Source organism: Candoia aspera, chromosome 1 (genome assembly GCF_035149785.1).
Source record: "Candoia aspera isolate rCanAsp1 chromosome 1, rCanAsp1.hap2, whole genome shotgun sequence".
Lineage (NCBI taxonomy): Eukaryota > Metazoa > Chordata > Lepidosauria > Squamata > Boidae > Candoia > Candoia aspera.
In genome coordinates, this window is record NC_086153.1 from 37,892,194 (window position 1) to 37,914,449 (window position 22,256).

Consider the following 22,256-nt stretch of genomic DNA (forward strand, 5'->3'; position numbering starts at 1 on the left):
AAATATGCCATGACCTTTACATTCCTTTCTGGGTATCTTACATATAACAGTAATTTTTTTTAAAATGCAGTCATGTCTTTGCATGGAATGTGCAATCTGCTCCTTCCAATCCAGAGTAATCTCAAACTGTTAGCAAAGGATAACAGATGCTTCCTAAACATATTTCCTTCTCCTCAAACTAACTAACTAGAACTTTCCAGCAAAAGTGTAAGACATGTTGTGACCTTAAACAGCTTGAATTGTTTCCCCACCCCCCGACCCCCAGGCATGCCGTAGAAGTTATATGATACCTCTCCAGCCTCCTAGGAGCCAACCAACCCCTTAGTGTTCTTCTTGGCCAGGAATTGGATTTGGTGTAAGCATGTTCTCAAGTTGCTAGATTTCAGGCTCCCAACTAGGACTTAATAGCCCATGAAAACTTTTTTGATTTACAAGGCTTAACTTGGCTTTTAGGCTAGGACTTGATAGAAGTTTTACAGGCATGGCTCAGCTAGATTATTCATTTATTTATTGTATTTATAGGGCCATTCAGCTCAAAAAGTGTGACTCTGTGCAGTGTACAACAGATAAACAAGCAATAAACCTAAAGAACCACATAACATTCGAACCACGTAACATTAAAATAATCATTGTTTTAATAACATCAAGAATAACATCAAGTGAAACTTCAAGAATAACATCAAATTTAACTTTTGATTGTGCGCTGTCAGTGTGAATGTGCAAGTGCCTCTTTATACCACTGGTAGTTCGATTTTTTTCTTCTCACCCTTCTTGTGAATGAATGGACTTCATGTGGCACTGGATAACCTTGAGACTGAGCAGTGTTGAGGGTTCACCTAACTGCCAAATCTAGCCTGAGAACCACTGGTTCTTAGCTTCTCACATGCAGCCATCCCCCCTGCAGATTTCAGTGGAGTACAATATATTGAATACTGATACTGACCGTTTTTCCCACCCTAATCTTTCTATCCACATAGCCTTCGAATAACAAGAGAAAGCTAACTGGAAAGCTTGATCTAAACCAAAAAGGCCATATTTTCTAGGAGGAATCTACCTAATTCTCTCACTGTTTGAAAATGCCAGCCTAGTGATTATTGACCATTACAGAACTCTTTATGAACTAAAATACCTAAAGGAAGTATACCATGTTTCAACTCGACTTACTCTCCACAGAAAAAGGTTATATGTCATCTTGTTTCTCCTCAGCTGTTCCCTAATCTACCTCATGATAAAATACAGAGGGGCTTCCTTTGTGAGTCATGGTTGACTGAAGACATCTCCACAAATGAGCGGAGATGATGATTGTTGTGAAGAACGAAAGACCGGCGAGTAGACCGGTCCTTCGAATCTCTCTGGAGGAGAGATCAGGAAATCACCCATGAGTGCTCTGAATGGCAGCTCCTCTTGAGGAGACCATAAAACAGTGGTCTCCCATGGGTTTTAGCACCAGGAGCTGAGGGAGGAACACCTCTGCTCTCAGCAGCAGCAGAACCTTTAACAAGGACACTAAGGCAGCCAAAGTCACTTTCTAATCACATTCAGATATGTTCAATTTAACCACTATGGATATTAGAGACCTTCAAAATGGCGAGCTTAATTTGACACCTGGTGAGTTTTACCTTTTTCAGAAAAGGATCTGGACATGGAACAGCTGTGACAAGAAATCCTGGACAATGCCTCTTTATGGGATTTACAAAGTAGGCTGGTGAAAGCTTTGAAGACTCTTTTTAAATGCCATAGGAATGATTTAAAGGTCAAGATTGTGCCGAGCAAAAAGAAGGAATATAAAGTTGAACTATTTGACCAGGGATAAACTATTTGTTTGATATTTATGGTAACTCCTAATGGACTTTTTGCTGAATTAGGATTGAAAAGTTGATGATTTCTGTATTGCATATAGATAAAAATTAGGCTATGGGGAGAAGAGTTTTTTTATTTGTAACTTTAAAAGAGGGTAAAAAGTTAGTTTATTAGCTTATGCTCAGTGTAATGAAGGTTGGAAGCCACTTTTTTATTGCTGTCTTTGTTGCCTTTTTCTTTTCTACTTTTTTCTTTTTCTTTTTTCTATACCTTCTGAACTTTTATTTTATTTTTCTTCTAGTTTAGTTTGTATTACTTTTTACTATATTTATTAAAAACCTAAATACATTTATTAACAAAAAGAAACAAAACACAAGGGAAGGAAGGAAGGAAGGAAGGGAGGGAGGGAGGGAGGGAGGGAGGCAGGCAGGCAGGCAGGCAGGCAGGCAGGCAGGCAGGCAGGCAGGCTTGATCTGAGGAAGGTATAGATAGATTTGCCTCTTGTCAAAAAAGGCATACTCATTTTGATTAACAAGCAAATAAGCCGTAACTATCAATATACAGTAAATTGTCACACAATCTGTGAGCTAGAAAGGGTAATTCAGACTATCAAGTGCAACCCCCCTGCTCAGTATAGGAATCCAGATTAAAGCATCCCTCCTAAGATATGGCTGTCCAGTATCAATCCAGCTGAAATCTGTAGGGGAAATGCTCCAGCACCTTGGATTCCCCTTAGATAGTTCCAACAAAAGGAACCCTGCCACCTCCATAAGTAAATGTTTCTATTGCTGAGTTGCTTTCATCATTAGTTTTTTTTTTTCAAACGGAATCTGTTTTTCTACAACTTAAATTTATTTATTTATATGTTTTATATAACAGCCTCGTGTGGCGCAGAGTGGTAGGCGGCAGCATTGCAACTGAAACTCTCCCCACGACCTGAGTTTGATCCCAGTGGAAGCTGGATTCTCAGGTAGCCAGTTCAGGTCGACTCAGCCTTCCACCCTTCCGAGGTCGGTAAAATGAGTACCCAGCTTGCTGGGGAAGGTGACGACTGGGGAAGGCAATGGCAAACCACCCTGCCATAGTCTGCCAAGAAAACGTCGTGAAAGCGGCGGCCCCCCAAAGGGTCAGACATGACTCGGTGCTTGCACAGGGGACCTTTCACATCACCTTATGTTTTATATAGTTGCCCATCACATGCAAGTGGTCAGCACAGGATTAAAAACCAACCACCCCCCACAGCATATAATCCCAGAGCCCCAAGCATAACAATAACTCTATTCACAGAAAAAAAAATCACACAACAGCAGAGCTCATCTAACCACCTGACCCAAATGTCTGGGGAAACAGCCAGGTTTTCAATGCCTTGCAAAAGGCTAACAGGGTTGAGGGACATCTGAATCTCTGGGGGATGCTGTTCCATAGGGCAGGCACTGCTACTGAGAAGGAAAACTCAGGGGTTCAAGATGACATTGTTTGAAGGAACCCAGAGCATACCCTCTCTACTATATCTGGTGGGGCAAGAAGAAACAATGGGAGAAAGATGGTCCTGCAAGTAGCCTGGCCCTATGCCATGTAGGGCTTTACAAGTGATAACCAGCACCTTGAACTGCACCTGGAAGCCTACTCAGAGCTAGTGCAGCTCATAAAGCAATTGTAATATAGTGGCATAATGAGAGAAGCCAAAAACTGCCCATGACTCTGCATTCTGGACCAGCTGCAGCTTCCAAGTACTCTTCAATGGTAGCTCCATGTAGAGCATATTACAGTAATGCAAATGAGAGGTGACTAAGGCAAGAGTCACCATGAACAAGGACACCAGGTCCAGGAATGGGGGAACTGGTGCATGCAAGGCAAACCCGTGCAAAAGCCCCCTTGGCCATAGCACCATCTGATCTTTGAGCAGGAGCTGAGGAGGACCCCTAAATTGTGCACCAACTCTGACTGGGGAAGTGCACCTCCATGCAGAATTAAAGGTGAAAGATCCCCAGAGCTAGACAGCCTTAAAGCCCATGGCCATTCAGTCTTTCCCAGGTTGAGCCAAAACCTGCTCTCCCCCATCCAGACCTTCATAGCCTTCAGGCAAGGACCTCGACAGCATTGCTTGGTTGGCCCAGAGTAGAGAAGTACAACTGGATATCATCACCATACTGATGATAGTGCACCCCTTGCTGCTGATTAGCTCGCCCAGTGGCTTCATGTAGATGCTAAATAGGATGAGGGAAAGGGTAGAGACCTTAGGCTCAACTTGTCCCTTCCCCCAACACTGACTGGAACCAGCTCTGGAGAAAGGAGGAGAACCACTGTAACACAGTGTCTCTCATGCCAACTCGCTGAACTGGTTCAGAAGGATACCATGATCAGTGGTACCAAAAGCTGCTGAGAGATCAAGAAGGGCCAGGATGGATACACTATGGATCCCAAGCCCATTAGACATCACTGACATGCACAGTCAATGTTGTTTCAGTACAATAACCAGCCCTGAATCCTGACTGAAAATGTTCCAGATAATCTGCTTCTTTCAGTGCCCTCTGGAGCTGTAAGCCAACCACCTTCTCTAAAAAGGGAAGGTTGGAGACTGGATGAAAATTGTCCAGATGTGTTGGGTCCAGTGTAGGTCTTTTAAGGAGGGGACAGAAAACTGCCTCCTTCAAGGAAGATGGAATCACTCCCTCCCACAGAGAAGCGTTCACCACTGCACAAGACCAACCACTCCCAGCTCCCAGGAGACCTTAATCAACCAGGAAGGACAGGGATCTAAAACACATGTGTCTGAGCTCACAGCTCTAAAGACCCTGTACAGTTCACTGGGGCCAACAGGTTGGAACTCAAATAACCAGGCAAGACCATGCCTCAGGCAACTCCACAGGACCTGTGTAACTGGATTCCAACTCTGAGTAACTTTATCCAACAGTTGTCTAGAATAATTTTCACAGTGGCCCTACAAGAGTTCCTGCAGCTCCTCCTTGCCCAGAAGGGACTGGGTCACTCTAAATAAGGCCACTGGTCAGCTTTCTGTGGACACAATAAGGGCAGAGAAATAACTATGCTTCACCAGACATATTGCCACAAAGTAGTCCTTAAGGAAGGCTTGTACCCATGTCAGTCAAGTTCACTCTTTGTTTTTCATTATTCAGTATACCGTCATCTGGGCCAAAAGAGAACATGTCTTGGACATCTTCTATGTGCCAGCTCTTCAGATACTAGCAGTGTGTTGCCATTTTCCCCATCAGTCTTTTCTTCTTAAGACTGGGGAAAGCAGTTCCCAGGTTTTTCCTTAGAGAAATTTGTTTCTAATCCTCTTGGCACTCCAATTTGGCCTAGAATCACCACTTTCACAACTGAGGAACATTGGGTTTGGTTTAGTGGTGGCTGTAGCTTTAGGGGAAAGGACTACTGCTTATATAAATCGGGACAACCAATTCCTGCTTTCTGTTTCTTTCAACACAACATTCTCTTCTGCTCCTAAGAAACCTGCAAACTTTCATGATCAACTTCTTGTAGATCAGAAAGGATTTCAGTGAATAATAATGTATCAGTAACATCCAGATGCATTAACACAACATTTTGGGACAGAAATCCAGGACCTCATTGAACAGAGTAAGCAGGAAGGCAGCTGTGTTGGTTTATCCCACTTCGAAGGTTGTGAAGCACTTCAAATTATATTTTTTTAAAAACTTATTAGATTTAGAATCTAAAAGAACATCACTGCAGTATTAATCAGATAACCCAACCAGTGGGAGGCTGAAGTGGTAATCATTAAAGCAAAGTCACCATTAGTCATCATATAGCCCTTTAGATTTAACTGCAAGATTGCAACATAATGGTTTTCCTAGGCTGTGTATGATTCTTGCACTCTAACCTTACAATATAGCTGGGGATTATAGTTGTTGCTTTAAAAAAAATTGACATACATTTTGTAATTTTTATAAATACGTAATCCAGGTGGAATTTACCATATGACATAGTCCAGTCAGAAAAGATGTCACCCAGTTTCCATATATGATTCAATTGGTATGGAGAGATTAGACTAAATTGACTAATGTAGCCGCCTGCCACAACCCCTAGAAACACCAGTACTAATGGAGCAAAGGTTTTGGAATTTCCTCATAGTTTATCCTGTTCAGAAGTAGTAAGCAGGTCTAGGTCAACTGCTGGGGACTCTCAAAATGGAAGGAACAGGTAAAAACAGCTGGTTTAATGGGGCTTGCATGTGAAAGCCTGAGACATGACACAATAATTCCATGACTGGAACAGGAGATTCTTCTCAAAGTATTTTTTACTCAGTAGATGACAGCTAAGGAAAAACTATTTCAGTTAGGACGTATTTTTGGTTGAACACCCTGGAAAAATATTATTGCCTATCATTTTGTAAGAGGTCAAAACTTTCTGTTCACCTAAGCATTTTAAGTTATTTAGTTTCTCTTATTGTATTTGTAATGCTATTTTTATTTTGATTACTAAAAGAATTATACCTTGTCGTTAATCCATACCTTCTGATGAAGAAAAGAAGGTTTGGGTGCCTTCCATTATGAATGGGAAGTTTAGAAAAAGATGGTTTTAAGGCCAAATTGTACACAAGAATAATCATGCCACTGGCAGTTTTTAATTATTGGATAAGCAAGTCCATGGAATGATTCTTCCCCTCTCCCTGCATCCCCTGGTCCCCTCCAGAAATCAGCAACTAATGGCCCCTCCAATAGTGCAGAGCAGACTTTGAGGGTCTATTGGGGAGACTGTAGGACTGAAGGGAAAGTTGTCCCCCACCCACGTTTCCTGCAACATTATTTTTATCAGTTGCGATTTAGTGAGCTGCAACTTAGTCTCCCTGTATGTAACAGCCATACTGACAATCCCATTGTTCTGCACTTGGCTACAGCTGAAGTTTTAGAAGACAAAAGCTGAGTTCATTCAACGCCCAAGATTAGGCTCGAATGAGGTTTGCCATTCAGTGTGTTGTGGGAACCCCAGTCTTTGTCTTAGGCTGTGTAAACTAGGCCATCACATTAACCAATAACATGGCTTCTCAGTTTGGGCAGAGCTTGTTAGGAGAGTATAGCAACTGTGTTTGTTAACCTGGAATTAGGGTATTGGATGAATCCAGCCACAGAGGCCCAACCTGTATTAATAGGTAAATGACCCTGATCTTTTAAAATAATTGCTAGGACAATATGTTCCATGTGTAGAGATTAAAGCTGTGCAAAGCATTCAGTGCAGTACACATACACTGATACACATTTAAATCTCTTTAACTGAAATAGCATATCCACAACTGAACCCCACCCTGCTAAGTCACTAGACTTGATTAATCTCCACAATCTTGCAGTTAATATGAGTACTTTAACATTTAGAGAGGATATCATATCTCCAGGTCCTTTCCAGTTGAAGAAAGAAATACTATCTCTCTGGGTAGCTCTTTAATAACCCCGCTTCTTAAGTCTTAAAAAATCGTAAGTAGAGCTGCGGTATAATAGCAGACATAGGCATTTATAGGTAAGAGTATTTACAGGCTCATTTAGCATGCAGATCCAAAAGGTATCTCAAGGCTGACACTGTCAATTAGCAGGGTTCCATAGAGGTGGAAATCCACTAAGATACTATCTTTTCAGGTATAAGTATTTTCCTGGGAAACCACCTGTTGAATGCCTGCCTGCATTACAGCTTCTTAAGGACGGATATGTCCCTCTGTGTCACTATAAATACGCAGAATGTTGGAAACTCAGGCTCAAAACCTTACTCATTCTTGAACCTCAGGGATTGACCTTGGGCCCACCAGGCTCCCTCTGTCTTAACAGCCTCACAGCATTGTTCTGGAGGAAAATAAGCTATGTGTGCCTACCCCTCCAAGCTCCCTGAAAGAATAAAAGTGATAGTTTCCAAGGATGGACATAGTGAGCTAGGGGGAGAGAATTCTCTGCTAAATTTGATCAACAGAAAAACTTGGGAGCTGCATTGGACACAGGACTGTCAACCTCTCTTAGCCTGTACAGTCACTACAAGTGTAGCCATTCTTCTAGTCATTCACATTCCAAGCACATGTTCTACATATTTTAATATCTATTAAAGGACCAAGTACCTTCACAGAAGAGAGTGGTCTGCCTTGTTTCTCCAGCAAATAGTGAACTCAACAGACCTTGAAGATTGGTTTTCAGTACACAGGCCGCCAGTTCAGCCAAGTAATTAGCTACTTGAGTGCTACACACCTGCACAACATGCACCTGCTATGTGCATGAATTAGCAGAGTATAACCTTGAAGGTCAACTAAACATGCTTTTGGAATTTACAAAAGGATTTTAAAATAGAAAGTGTAACTCTGGACAGGGTGGGGGAGTGGGGGCCACATTACCTCCTTGGCTAGTCTAGTTCTAAAGAAGACTTGCTACCCAGCCTCGTATTGTTTTCAGGAAAGAATTCACTCTAGGAAACTATCATTTATTCCACTAAAGATGTTTTTGGGGTTGGGGGAAAGGTATAGCAAAACTGGAACATCTAGAAACTCTGCTTTCAAAATCCCTAAGAAACAAATCTGAAGACAACAAACCAAGGACGTTTTAGACATAGCTGGACCTTCAGAATAAAGACAGTTTCTATTGTGTTCCCCAGCAACTAAGCTAGATTTTTAAAAGAAGAAACAGCTATACTCACAAACTCAGGAACAACAAGAATGTCAGGAAATGAAGCCAGGACTGTGACGCCACTGGGTAAAGCAGTAGTGGTGGTCGCTGAAGACATCGTGCTGTTTCCTTTCCAAAATCACACACACAAGCCCTCACCCTACACAGCCAGATTCTGGTTTCCTTTCCTCCTCTTGGGTAGGTGAGATCTTAACTGTTCAGCTACCTTAGAGTTGCCTGCCCTCCAGGGATGGAGCTCAGCATGGGTGTGGCTAACCACCCAGAGGTACCTCCCCGTACTCTTTATGTGACCTCAGGAAAGTAAAGGGACTGTTCCAAAGGATAACAGTCTCTTTTTTCTGCCTCATAATTCTGCAAGCAATTTTTTATGATCATACATAGAGGGCAAATGTAACAAGGATCATGGACACCTAGCTCTGAACTTAAGCTAAGCAATCCTTAGATAGCATCAGTGGAACCTCACTGCCTTATTACTACAGTAAATGCTGGTATGGATTTTAATGTAATATTTTTAAGTAATCTTATTGTGCTAGGATACAGAGCTAAATAACAGAAGCCAAGTTAACCAATGCCTTTATGGAAACAGCAGAAATCATGTGTCTGGCTCATTCATGAGATGATGGCTTAGTCAGAAAAGGTGGTGCAGCACAGAATGCCCAGTTAGCAGTCTGGGAAGCAGGATTCGGATCTTCATCCTACAAAGAAGTTCAGTGAGTTAGTGATGGTGAAGAAATTAATGTGATTTGCTTGTTTTATACAAACTTAGCTTACTCCTGCTTAGTTAGGCATGGACAAACAGTCTGAGAATTCAGGCCAATATGATTATACATGGTTATTGTTTTATTTGCATTACCATCAATGTACCAAATACCAGGCTTTTGTCTCAAGGCACTCCCAACCTATAATTTAATGCAAGAGCTCAACAGAGGGAAGGAAGAAGTAAAGGCAAACTAGGATGCAATAAGCAGCTATTTTATACTACATGCTCAATTATAGGAAAGCATGGAAATGCTTCCCAAAAATATGGGCTTTAAAGAGTGATTTGAAGGAAGAGAATTGAAGTCAGTCAGATTTTGCAGAGAGGCAGTTTTCAGGTATATACATAGAGCAGGAATGAAGAAAGAAGCAAGTTCCTGTCATGGAACTGGAATAATAAAATGGTTAGTAGGGATCTATTGGGATATAAGAGCAGTGTGGTAAGATGAGGCAATGTTATGGATGACTTTAACAGGAAGGATAAGAAATTAACGCTAGAACCTGAATCAGGCAGGAATCCAGTGCCAGATTTAATGGAAGGGCCCTGGTGATGCAACTGAAGAGCAAGATGGATTATGTTGTAATACAAACTGCCTGCCTCTGTAAGGGGACCAGGATGAGACAAGCAGAAGACTGGTGAGCATAGGATAATTTGGTCATGCTTTACAGAGCAATCCTTTATTTAAAACAGCAAAGTCTTAAGACAATAAATCTTAAGAAGGGAAAGTGGAGGCTTTGAAATTATTCATCAACATTTAGCATACAAGCAATGACCATATTAGGCATCTAGCCACAGTCTTTCCCTATCTGATGAATTCTATTTAAATTATAATCATTTTTAATGTTTTATCTCTCTGTATAAATTAGTATATGTACAATTTAGGCAAAACAGAATACTACTTTCTCGTCTTTTTCAACAATGCACAAAGAGATGATCAAGGAACAGACCAGTGTGTCATCTAGAAAATGAAATTGGGGGAGTCAGTCTATTTTTGCAGGGACATAGGTTGAGATCCTTCGCTCTTAAATGAATTATTTAAGCTGTATGCAAACTGATAAATAAAATGAAAATTATGATAATTTCATAAGCTCGGATATACAGAATATTACAGCTGCCTTTTCACCCTTCTCACTGTCTTAATCTTTTGCCCAGCTCTATTAATAAATACAGTGTTCACTTTCCCTGAGTTCTCCCATCCCCATGAATCTGAATCTTCCCATTGATAATTTGCACATTGTGAAATTTGTTCCATCCTCCCAAAAGACATTTGGTTCTAAGATTTTCACTGTGCAAGTGAAGGTCATTAATGTGTTAGATGCCAATAAGTCAGGCTTGACTTCCAGTGATTGCCATTTTGACCTGTCTGTAATGATAAGTTACACTATAGTTCTTCCAAGTATACTCCTCGATCCCCTCTATCAAATTTCTTGTCTTCTTCTACTTTCCCCAAATCCTTGTCAAGTATAGTTATTTTTTTCTAGTCTGTCATCTGCTTGTAACATATGTTGAAAGTACATGAGCTTCTGTTTGTTGATTATTGCCTCAAGGGTGGACTCAGTCTTTATTTGACCAGGATGTAGTGGTTGGTTCTTCTTGCAGTCCACGGTACTCTTAGTAACCATCTCCAGATCCATATTTAGAAGGGATCTACTGTACATTACCATTGAAAATATCTTTAATTTAACTATTCTTACCTGTATTTTATAGAAATATCCTTACACTTCAGGATCATGTCTAAGTTTGTCATTGCCTCCCTCCCTAAAATTAATTTTCTTTTTATTTCTCCAGCACATTATTCGCCTTTATTTATTCTGAAGCTCAATAAATCTAAAATATCTCTACCGTCGCTTCCAGGTTATCCACAGGGAGGAGAGTTAAAAAAAATCAAGGTGGTGGCCACATCCAGATAATCAAAGCCCCACTCTTTTTTATGCATGTCAAAAAAGTCAAGATGGTGGCCATAACCATCGATGCACATAAAAAAGAGATGGGGCTTTCATCACATGGCTGTGGCCACCGTCTTGACTTTTTTGACACCCCCCTTGCAGACATCTCTGTTCACTTCTTTGCTATTAATTGTATCTTCACTAAGCATATTGGTTAATACTGTCTTTGGGCAATTCTGCATTGAGACTTAAGCGTCAAGTCTGCCGTGCATAAAACAGCTTAAGAAATCCTTTTCCAGATTTTAACCCCTTCTTCCATTGTGACCAGTGACTGCAAGATGTGTTGTTGGACTGTGGTTAACATTGTGCACAACTGGTGAATTGTCTTCTTTATACTTAATACTAATCCAGATATTTTGCTTTCCATTTTTATTTTCATAATGAGCTGTTCCCATTTTATTTTCCATGATTCAAATTATACATCTTTTGGCCTCCTGTTTTATCCTTCCTCTCACCTCTTCCAATCTGTCCATTTTTATAATATATTTGCTGTATAAATTAAACAGATATGAGAATATGCATCCTTGTCTCACTCCCTTCCTCATTCTGAGCCATTCTGTTTCTCCAAATTCAATTATTGCAACCTTTTGCAAAGGTTCCTCAGAAGAATAATCAGACATTATCCTTAAACTGTATGATTTATATAATCAAAGGCCTAGTTCTAATTAAGTAATTAAAGTAATTAAATAAAGATGCAATTCCTCGTTTAATCCTCTTGCTTTCTCCATTATACATCTTATGCTAGTTATCAATTTCCTTGTCCCTCTGCCTTTCCTTTTTTGAAAACAGAGATGGGGAGGGGGGAATTGCCTGGGGCAGAGAGCACAAATGAAGTATGAAGTCATGCCACAACCTATGTACTAGAATCAGACATCACAATGCAACTACAAAATGGTGGTATTTGCCTGATAACATCACCATGTGCATGGCCTTATATTGGCATCAGTGCAGTTTGCTGCAGATGCTGCTGTCAGAAACTGACCTGGTGATTTGGAATTTTTTCCTCCATATATGGCTCTGTTCTTCTTACGCAATACTTCATCTGTGTGAGGAATTAGTGCCATGGTTTGAAAATGTGTGGATTCTCTTGCATCACTCTCCTTCAAGATAGGTATGTACACAGTTCTTTTTCAAGCCTTAGGCCTTGTTCTATATTTGTTTCTAGAGAATTGTCATTAATTTAATTGTCTCTTCTCTTGTAATTCATTGGGAATTTCATCTGTGCCAACTGCTTCACAACTGGGCAACTGGTTTATTGCCTCTTGTGCCTCACTTTCCAACACAGTCAATTCCGGAATATACTCTTTCTGTACAATTTTTTCCCATTTGTAAAGGATTTCCATATATTTCTATGTTTCTTTAAGCACATTTCCCTCTATTAGATATTTTAAATTATTATTCTTGAATGGTTATGTCTTAGCTATAAAATTTCCTGTGATTTCTCTAGTTTGCTTTAAAACATTCTGATTTTTCTTTTTCTTATTTTTTCTTTTTTCTTCTACTGCTGACATTCCTAACCTTTCCTTTTTTATTGCTTATTATTAAAAGTCTGTATTAAGTCATTATATGTCTGTTTTGTTGATCATCCTTCTTTGACCAGCCTTCAGAGGATAAGTTGAATGCTATTGTCTGTGAAGGTAATAGTTTTAGCTATTAGGTGACTATGTGGCCCATGTGTTTACTTTATTGTTAGGAAATTTTACTGATGTGTTGTTGCTATTATTGTGAGCTGCAGTGAAATGGGTGGCAAGGCAAGGCAAGGCAAATTCTAGTCTCTCAGCTCACTCATGTGGCTGCTGAATATCCTCTGAATATTCCTTCCTATCAGTCCATAAGTTCTTCTACTGGGCCCTCGTCATCCTGCCTCATTTCAATCAGTTATCTCATACTTAGTTTCATGTCTCTTTCCCTCTTCCCCAGCCCCACTCCATCCATGGTGGGGCTGGGTAAGATCTGGCTTGCAACAGATTTAGTCTCCACAGATCTGGCTTGCAAGAGGTTTAGTCTCAGATCACTGTTTTATGTTACTGCTACATATTTGTGACTCATTCTAACTAGCTAATGATAGCCAACCTCCAACATGTTCATAGTGCAATCCTGCATATACCCGTTCAATAATATATCACACTGTCTGGATTCTAAGTATCACTGTTCATTAATGCCGTTTGTTTGGTTCTGATTTAGTACTGTGATAATCCAGCCACTAAGTTCAATGAGACTAACTCCTAAGTAAATACTTAGAGAAGAAAAAGGAAACCTGTGGCCCTCCAGATATTATAATTTAATATAAATAATCAACTCTTAGCCATTCTAGTCAGCACAGCCAATGATGATGGTTGCTGGTAGCTGTGGTTCAATCACCATAAGATTCCTGTATCATCTGGGAGCCTCTCACTGGAATATTCTTAAAATAAAACAAAATTGGTCACTTAATTAACTCCTCCCCCCCACTTCAATATTGAATGAAATGAAATGGATCAACATAAAAAAGGACAAGCAAAATAATTCACGATTAGTAGATAGTTGATTATTACTTAGTTTCAGAAGTTTCATGGGTCCTATTTTTGGCCTGAAGACAGCACTGGTGCAAGGCAAGTATAGGCATTTTTGATGCCATACGTGAAGTCAGGAGGATAAATTCAAATATGGGCACCTCTCAAGATTTGGTTCTTTGTGACATAAGATGAGTTGGAGAAGGCATTAACTTTTATCATATACAAGAGTTTGGCAAGTAGGTCTCTTACTCTCTTCCTCCACTAATAAATAAAAAGGAAGGTTAAAAAAACATGAAAACATTCAGTAAATACTGAATATAATTAAGTGATTTTAGAATTCTAAATTTTATAATTCCATAAAAAGTTGGGAATGGAAGTGAATTCACCCACAGTGGAGGTTATTGAGTAATAATATTGTGAGGGTTCATTTATAAGAGTAACTGGATATAGTTTTTAAAATAGTGGAAACAGATATTTAGGTCACATACAACCCGCCATGAGTAGGTTATAAGAATGTAGGGGAATCTACAAGAAGGGTCAAAGAGTCAAGATGGCAGCTGCACAATCAAAGCCCTGCCTCTTTTGTAAACTTGTTTCATAATAAACCTGATGGTTAGCTAATTCTAGAGCTTTACTGACTACTGCTGTTGTCATGGAGACAACCTAGGGTTGAATGCAAAGACAACATTCCAATATCTTGCCTAATACCACAAACAGGATAATCTCTTAAATCAGAGAGACATTTAGCAGTTGTAGCCTGAATTCTGGCAAAACAGATACCTGTGACAGATGATTCATTCAATGCACTTTTCTTCCATATGGAAAGAACTTGGGTACCTTTCTAAACTAGGATTCAACCAACCAAATCAAGCCAAGCAATAACCATCCTTAAAACAAGGCTTGTCAAATAGTCAGTTTTGCATGATATAACTCTTGGATTGGATTCACCCAATCACATTGGAAGTGTAAACCCACTACAGTGGGACTTTTTTCCATTCTGTTCTAATATAATATTTTTGTTAGGATTTTGCAGGATATGTAACTTTACACTAGGCAAGAAATACAATGCTTTGTATATGGATCCTTAAAAAAACTGGTTTACATGTGAAAAGGGATTAGAAGGAGTCACTTGACATACTTGTTGGGATCATTTTTGTAGGTCTTAAATAAAGGGAAGTTTATGTACAAATCTTTAAAAATGGGTTGATTTTTAGGAGGTATCCCAATTGCTATTGCTTCTTTTCATTTGAGAGCTTGATGCCTTCAGTGGGCTGTTTCAGTTTTTCAAGAATTTGATTTGGAAATGGAGGAATTCTCCACTGGACTTAGAGAGTCAGTGTTTTGATTAAATGGCTGTCACATGAATCACAAAAACGAACTTATCAGAAAGCAGATGGTAGGGTTGCTCACCTTTGTTGAATGATGGAGGAAGCTGGTTCTGCAATTAGTCTGATTCCCATTCATTTTAAATATATATATGCAATTTAAAAAATAAAATAAAATATGACCAGGAAAGAATGCAAAAGACACAGTCTGGTACAGCACTAAAATAGCCTCGATTGCTCTCCTTTCTTAGTTAAGAGATGAAAGAGTGCAACTTTTAAAATTCTTCTTGATCTTTCTATAATATTTAGCACCATTGGCCATTGTGTCATGCTAGGTCAACTGTGTGGGTTAGCTATTGGAGACACTGTGATGAAGCAATTTCTTTTCTACACAAAATGTTGTAACTGCAGAATAATATTGGGGGATTTCTGATCATCCATGGCAATTGGATTGTATTCTTTTCCTTCTGTCATTCAATATACATATAAAACAATTGGGAATTGTCATCCTGGAAATTTAGATAATAGTTTCAGCAGTATATTGATAATACATAATTCTATCGTTATATTCTTCCTGAATCAGAAGAACTATGCAAGTGCTGGGAAGCTAATTTAAATCATTGGTGATTAAATGACAGCCGACATTGACTGATTATGTGCCATCATGTGTCAACTCTTAGCAGCAACACAAATAGATTTTCTCCTTGCTGATCTGTCCCTAACCTGGCCTTTCAGGTCTTCTAATGGTGCACCCTTGCCACTATAACTGAGTCCACCTTGCTGCTGACTGTCCTCTTCTCTTTTCTTCCACTTTTCCCAGCATTAGAGCCTTCTCCAGAGAAGCATATGTTCGCATAATGTGTCTGAAGCAGGATAATTTGAGCCTGGTCATTTGTGATTTGAGTGAGAATCCTGGGTTGATTTGTTCAATGAATTCGTTTGTTTCCTTGGCTGTCCATAGTATTCAGCAGCTGATATACTAAAGCTCAAGCTTAACAAAGTGGAGATGCTATGGGTAAATGTCTGTCAGGGGTTCTGGTCAGGTTGAAATATGGAATTTCAGGTCCTTCCTTGATTCAAAGCAGAGGTTCAGGGGATATCAGTAGCAAGGATTGTTTCTGCCCAGTTCATTTGCCAATTATAATTCTTCCTGGACCAGGGTCTTAATTATCCATGGCTTTAACTATCATGGACTATTCACCTCACAGTTAGATTGCTACAAACCACAGCTGGTACAGAATACAATTATCAGGTGTATCATGGTGGGGCAACTCAAATCATATGAGACAGACTTGCCTCTCTGTTTGTGAGCTACAGCCAAATTCAAGACGTTGATATTTTCATATAAAGACATACACCAGGAGTGGGAAATGTGTTAATGCAACACTCTACTCTGAGATTTGTTCAGGCTGCCAGAAGACCCTTCCTAATTTGCAGTGGAACATTGGCAGTGATTCAGTTTCCTGCTAGATTTCAGCAACAAACCACTTGGAAATAATTTCTGTAATGTTTAGAATGGGTGAGTTACTTATCTAAAAGACTGAATGGTAGTACAGGGAAACAATATTAATGCAGGAAAACTATCAGATATTCCACATGATGGCAAAGTGGGTTGATGTTTGTTTTATTTGTTTCATACAGGCATGCACACACATACATACCTTTGATTTGCTTTGAAACATCTATTTTTAATTTTTAAAAAGGGTGAGCTATGCAGGGGCCATTTTACATTAAAATAAGTTATCTTGTCTTCCAATGCTTTCATGCCTTTCTTCTACATCCTAAAAAGCATCTGGCTGGCCATTTTCAAAAGCAGAATGTGTATTTCAATTATTCATGTCCTTAATGTATTAATTATCCATTACTAATTTAATTATATAATATAGTAATAATGTAGGTTCTGCCTTATTTTGGTTTCATACCATCCACTTTCCCTTTTTGTTTTTTTAAGAATTTTATTAAGTTTCAAGACAAAGATAAAAGCTAAAAAAAAAACCCAAAACTACAAAAAAGATAAAAGACCTAAAAAGATGTGAAAACACAAGAGAAAATTTTTTTCAACATTACAGAAAGGTGTGACTTCCAACTTTTAACAGCAAGAATATACAAAATTTCCCATAATTAATCTCTTACTCTATATTAAACCAAAACCACATTATTTCTATAAATCATTCCACTTCAGCACATTATAAAAATCACAAAGTACAGTTACCCCCTCCCCTTATATTAAAATAAAGGAAAACAATTCATATAAACCTCCTAAGCAATTCCCCCCACCACAAAAGGTAACACTTATTTAATTATTCTCTTCCTACTACTATTCTATACATTTCTGTCTACTATAAGAAAAAGCAAACTAAAAAGCACATAAATTGTCTGCCATTATACTTAATAATACAACAGTTTTAATTGTCTTGATCTTAATAAACCCCCAAAAGAAAAACAATTCGAAACAGTAACCTTAAATCAAATCCTTAAAACTATCCAAATAAACATTTTTTTAAAAAAACAAACCCTAATAATCTTAATCTAAATCCTTAAAAACAAATAACATCAGTCAAATCCTAAAAGTGATCCAGGTAAACATTCTTTAACCCTTATCCCACTTCAAAATAAACCAAAGCATTTACATATCCCCACAATGTGCACAGAACTTTTCTCTTGAAAAGTCAAACAGCCCAACTGCCCCCCTCAAAAATTCCAACTTCTCTTCAGAAAACCTCTTCTTTTTCATGGCATTTCACCAGAAAGTCAATTTCACTTATTGCTTGCAGATCCCTCTCTCCCTTAAATTTCTCCAACTCCACTATCCAATCTTCATCCAGCATCCCAACAGAAATCCCAATCTGGTTCTTAGAAGAAAAATTTCTGTCACTGTTGAATTCCTCAGTTTCATCCATTACATCCCCAATCAGATGACACATTTTAGACCTCATATTTTCCATGATGTCCTGAATGTCTTGTATAAAAGCTTGATAGGAGTCAGAAAATATCTATTTAAAATCTTGGTGGAAGTCAGAAAAAAACTGTTCAAAATCTTCCATGTCTCATGCAATAGATTATGGTGCCCTCTAGGAGCTTAACCAGTGAAAGTCAAAGATATGGAAAAATTCCGGAGTGTGTTTACACAAAGTGAAAGTGAGATAAGCAGACAATTCCCAAGGGAAAGTAGAAACAGAAAGTGGAATGTTTAAATCAGCCAATTCATTGTGTAGAAAAATGCTAATATATTCAAACTTAATACCAAAATAATAACAGGAAGACAATTGTTTACTCTCAGTCCTCCTTTATGTTTGGAAGGAAAACAAATTCCAAAACTTAAAAAATATTTTTTTTTAAAAAAAATCCCGAAAATAACGATAAGCACCAAGACAGCGAGCTTCTCCCCACTGTAGAAAGCCTCTCTTAGGGTACGCATATATATGTATATGTATATTTATATTTGGTGATTTAGAAATGGGTTGGCCAGTCTTAGTGTCCCTTTAAGGCTACAGTGCAGCTTGGAAAATGATGATGTCCCCACCTTCTTACCAGTCGAACACGAAACACTGTTTGTGATCTTCCATCCAGAGGGCAGATAGGGTGTTTCCAGGTGTTTTCCTTTACCTGGAGAACACTCCTGGGCTTCAGGAAAACCTGCCTGAGCCTCCAAAAAATTGCCATGTTGTCAGTTCTGCCTGCTAAGCCTGCAGTCACAGCTGCTCAGTCTGCCATGTCCCCACTGGAAGCCCCACTTTCCCTTTTGACCTTCCCAAATTCCCTGGCTATACACATGTTAGGCAATAGAAGGTTGGCAATCTTATCTGAGTTGCATTTATCTTATATAGATGAATGGAAATATAAGTGGAAAGCAACTGCAGAGATTTAGGACTGCAGCTACCAAGGGAACCTGAGATAAGACAGGAATAATGGCATCCAGGAGAGGTATCCTCAGAAAGCCAAGATTTCACTGAAATGATGAAATGTGTTGCCATGTCATGACATGAGCTCCATCTCTTATGTGCTGGCATGCAATGTCACAACACAAGTACACCCATGACATGAATAACATAGATATTTTCCAGGGAAAGACTGTATAGCGCCCAATCACAAGTGCACCTCTAGGCAACTCCCTTGATGCTCACTAGGCCCTCTACCCCACCTGACTTTTTTAAAATACTCATTTAATAAAATAAAAATAAAGAGGAAGCTTCATGCCGCAAAACAAAGTACCAGCCTCTAGCATTGTGATTATTTGCAGCTGTGTCTTGGCTCCCACAATGGTAAGATGGTAGGGAGTGATTTCTGGGATACTGTTTAACCTTCTGGTAAATGGTCCTTTGGTGACTAACCATACCCTTACACCAGGTTTCCTTACTCCAGGCTGAAAATTTAGTTTTTTAAGCTGGTTGCTACAATCTTCAAGGAGATTCAAGCCCCACCTTCCTCTGTTAAACTGCACAGACATTTCATGCTCAATAAGCCATTGCTCCTTTACTAATTTTGCCCATATCACTTGGATCTCAATAATTTCAGAGTTTGTGGTAGGTTTTACTTGGTCAGCCACATTCCCTGAAATAAGAAGGGAGGGGCTTGGCTCATGACTACATCCAGCAGTACAGTTGCCAGCTAGGGAGGAAAGAGAGAGGAACAGCCTGGCTTGTTCCCTACTGTGATCACTTGCTATCTTGCTAATTGCCACAGATCAAAATGCTGTTAAAGAAAACCTACAGGTGATACTTCAACAGTTGGTAACCCTAGGATTTCTAAACAGATTGTGGTCTTTCTCTTTCTTGACTCCTGTTTCTTAGTCCACCTCTTAGCTAAGCTTCAACCTAGGTGAGATTCTTTTTCCAAACTTTAAGAACAAGCACAAGAAGGCAAACTGAATTAGTGCTACAACTGCAGGGAAACAAAGGAGGATTGAATCTTTTCTAATGTATTATTTTCCTAAATGAAATCCCACTCACTCAAAGTTCCTAATAGCATCTCAAGAGAAAAAACAGATGCAATAAACTATGTTTCAAAAAGAGATATTCCCAATCTCTACTCAGCTCCCTGGATCAGCAGCATATAAAGCAGGATGTCTTGGTACTTCTGCAGTGACTATTTTCTAGGTCTCCAAGTGTACAGTTGAGTCTGGGAGGCTCTTCCCCATTTTCTTAAAACTGTTCCCTGACAGAACAACAAAAATTAAAATCTATAATAGCATGATCTGGGTCAGTGGCACAGTGGATAGAATTAGACCCCCCCCCATCTAACCAACAGCCATATTTCTGTCCATTTTTCACAGATTTACAAACACATACCTTGTGGCTATAGGGGTAAAAGTGAAGTAGATCCCTAGACTAGTCTTATTTTTATGGCACTTCTCTAGGATTTAATTCTGATCACAGACATCAGAAAGGACAGTTGTTTTAGGTAAGTAGTTCAGATGAAATTAGGGGAGTTAGTTTTAGGTTAACCCCAAAGAAATCTGTGTCCATCTGTATGACATGACAACCCCACCCTCTACTCCCATTGCTCAGTTAAATACGTTTTGCTGCAGGGCCAAGAAAGACAGAGTATACATTGAAAGCCAATGAGGTATAGCAGTTAACCAGGAAGACAAGTTCAAGCCTGTCCTCAACCACAGACAGACATGGGGTGATTCTGGGCCAGTTACTGGACTGGTCTCACAGCACACTTAACTGGGCCAGTGATGGAGATGTGTTGTTCTAGGCAATTAATTTAGCTCAAAACAGAGCTAGGATAAGGTAAAACTAAATTCTACCTAACCTGACTTTTGCTACCTAGTCCTCCAAGAAAAAGAGCTGGAAAGAAAGAACAGCTGTGAAAGCAAAATTCTTCATTACCCATTGCCAAGGCCTGGTAGCACAGAACAGCACCCAAGCACTGCCTACCTGGCCAGTGTGGAAGAGGCTAGTGATATAATGACCTTTGCTGTCAGATTCCTCCGATCAAAGTGTTCACAGAACCCCTTATTGGAGCATCTTCCATCACTTCCTTATCAATGGTTTAGACTCTCTGTTTCCGAATGGGAGGGGGTGTGAAGTTGGAGTGTGAATTGCATTATTATGGCTACAGATTTATGATGGGTCACATCAGGGCCAGTGGTTAGAGATACACCAGGAACACCACCTGGATGGGAAGGGGGGTGACGTACTTTCATGGGAAAGGGAGGCAGATGAGGGAATGTAGTTTTAAATGTATGTTTTAGCGGGAACTCTCCATTCGCAGCTTTACTTCTGTCCTAGTCATTTCGCTTCATTAAACAGTTAAAGGAATCCAGACTCCTGACTGTCATTGTGTAAATGCTCAAATGGTCTAGTGCTGACATTTGCTAATAGTTTCCTGGCACAACTGTTTATGGGATAACAGTTCCTGAAGTTCCTGAAGAAGTGAGTGCACCCACATACTTTTTTCTTTTTTCTGGTGTTCTGGGTTGCTGCAGTGTGTAATTGATCATCTGAATAATGTTCTTACACAGCTTCTCTTGTGGGATGTTGGATTGTTACTGTGGTAATGGAGCACTTGGTTGGTGTGGGCAGCTTTCCTGTAGACTTGGGTTTCTAACTTGCCATCATTTCCTCTACTGATGAGGATGTCCAGGAATGGTAGTGAGTTGTTGTTTTCTTCCTCCCTTGTGAATTTTATTTCAGGACTTATAGCAGAGATTGTAATGCAGCGTCTGGAAAGGATAGCACTCCCACACATACAACCCAAAGTATGGATCTGGTATGTAGATGACACCTTTGTCATAATACAAAAGAAACAACTGGAAGAAACCCACAAAACCATCAATAGGATCTTTAATGGAATATAATTCACAAGGGAGGAAGAAAACAACTCACTACCATTCCTGGACATCCTCATCAGTAGAGGAAATGATGGTAAGTTAGAAACACAACTATGAAAAGGATAACACCGCCATACATCAGAAACATCTTGTCATGTTCACTGTTTCAATGTATCTTAAACATCGTAACGTTTCCCATGCCATGGGGCTGACGTGTGTTTCTGTTTGGGAGGGAGCTGCTGTGAAACCTGGTGCCAAGCTCTGTATGTGGAATCAGGGGAATGGAATGTGTTTGGGTTATTTTGCCTGTTCAAGGACTTTTCCCGCAGACCATCAGAAGCCGTTAGGAGCACCTGGGATTGTGAACTTGGGAAGATTCTAGGGGGGGAGGGATTTCATTTGCACCGAGGGCTTTTAGTTTGAATTTGCCCGCGCTTTTAGCATTCTCAGCTTTCTTTGTGATCCTGCATACTGTTCTTCAATAAATCAGATATCCTTGAATTTCTGCCTGTGAGTCTGA

At 39.6% G+C, this 22,256-nt stretch overlaps 1 protein-coding gene across 1 annotated transcript in view; it reads right to left on the reverse strand.

The window, feature by feature from the left end:
* MAL (mal, T cell differentiation protein) overlaps window positions 1–8,616 on the reverse strand; it is a 33,915-nt gene extending 25,299 nt beyond the window's left edge. Inside the window, exon 1 of the mRNA XM_063289918.1 lies at window positions 8,446–8,616. Within this exon, the coding sequence (XP_063145988.1) occupies window positions 8,446–8,532 (87 nt within the window). The 5' untranslated portion in view covers window positions 8,533–8,616. The remainder of the gene's footprint in view (window positions 1–8,445) is intronic.
* Between the last annotated feature and the right edge of the window lie 13,640 nt (window positions 8,617–22,256).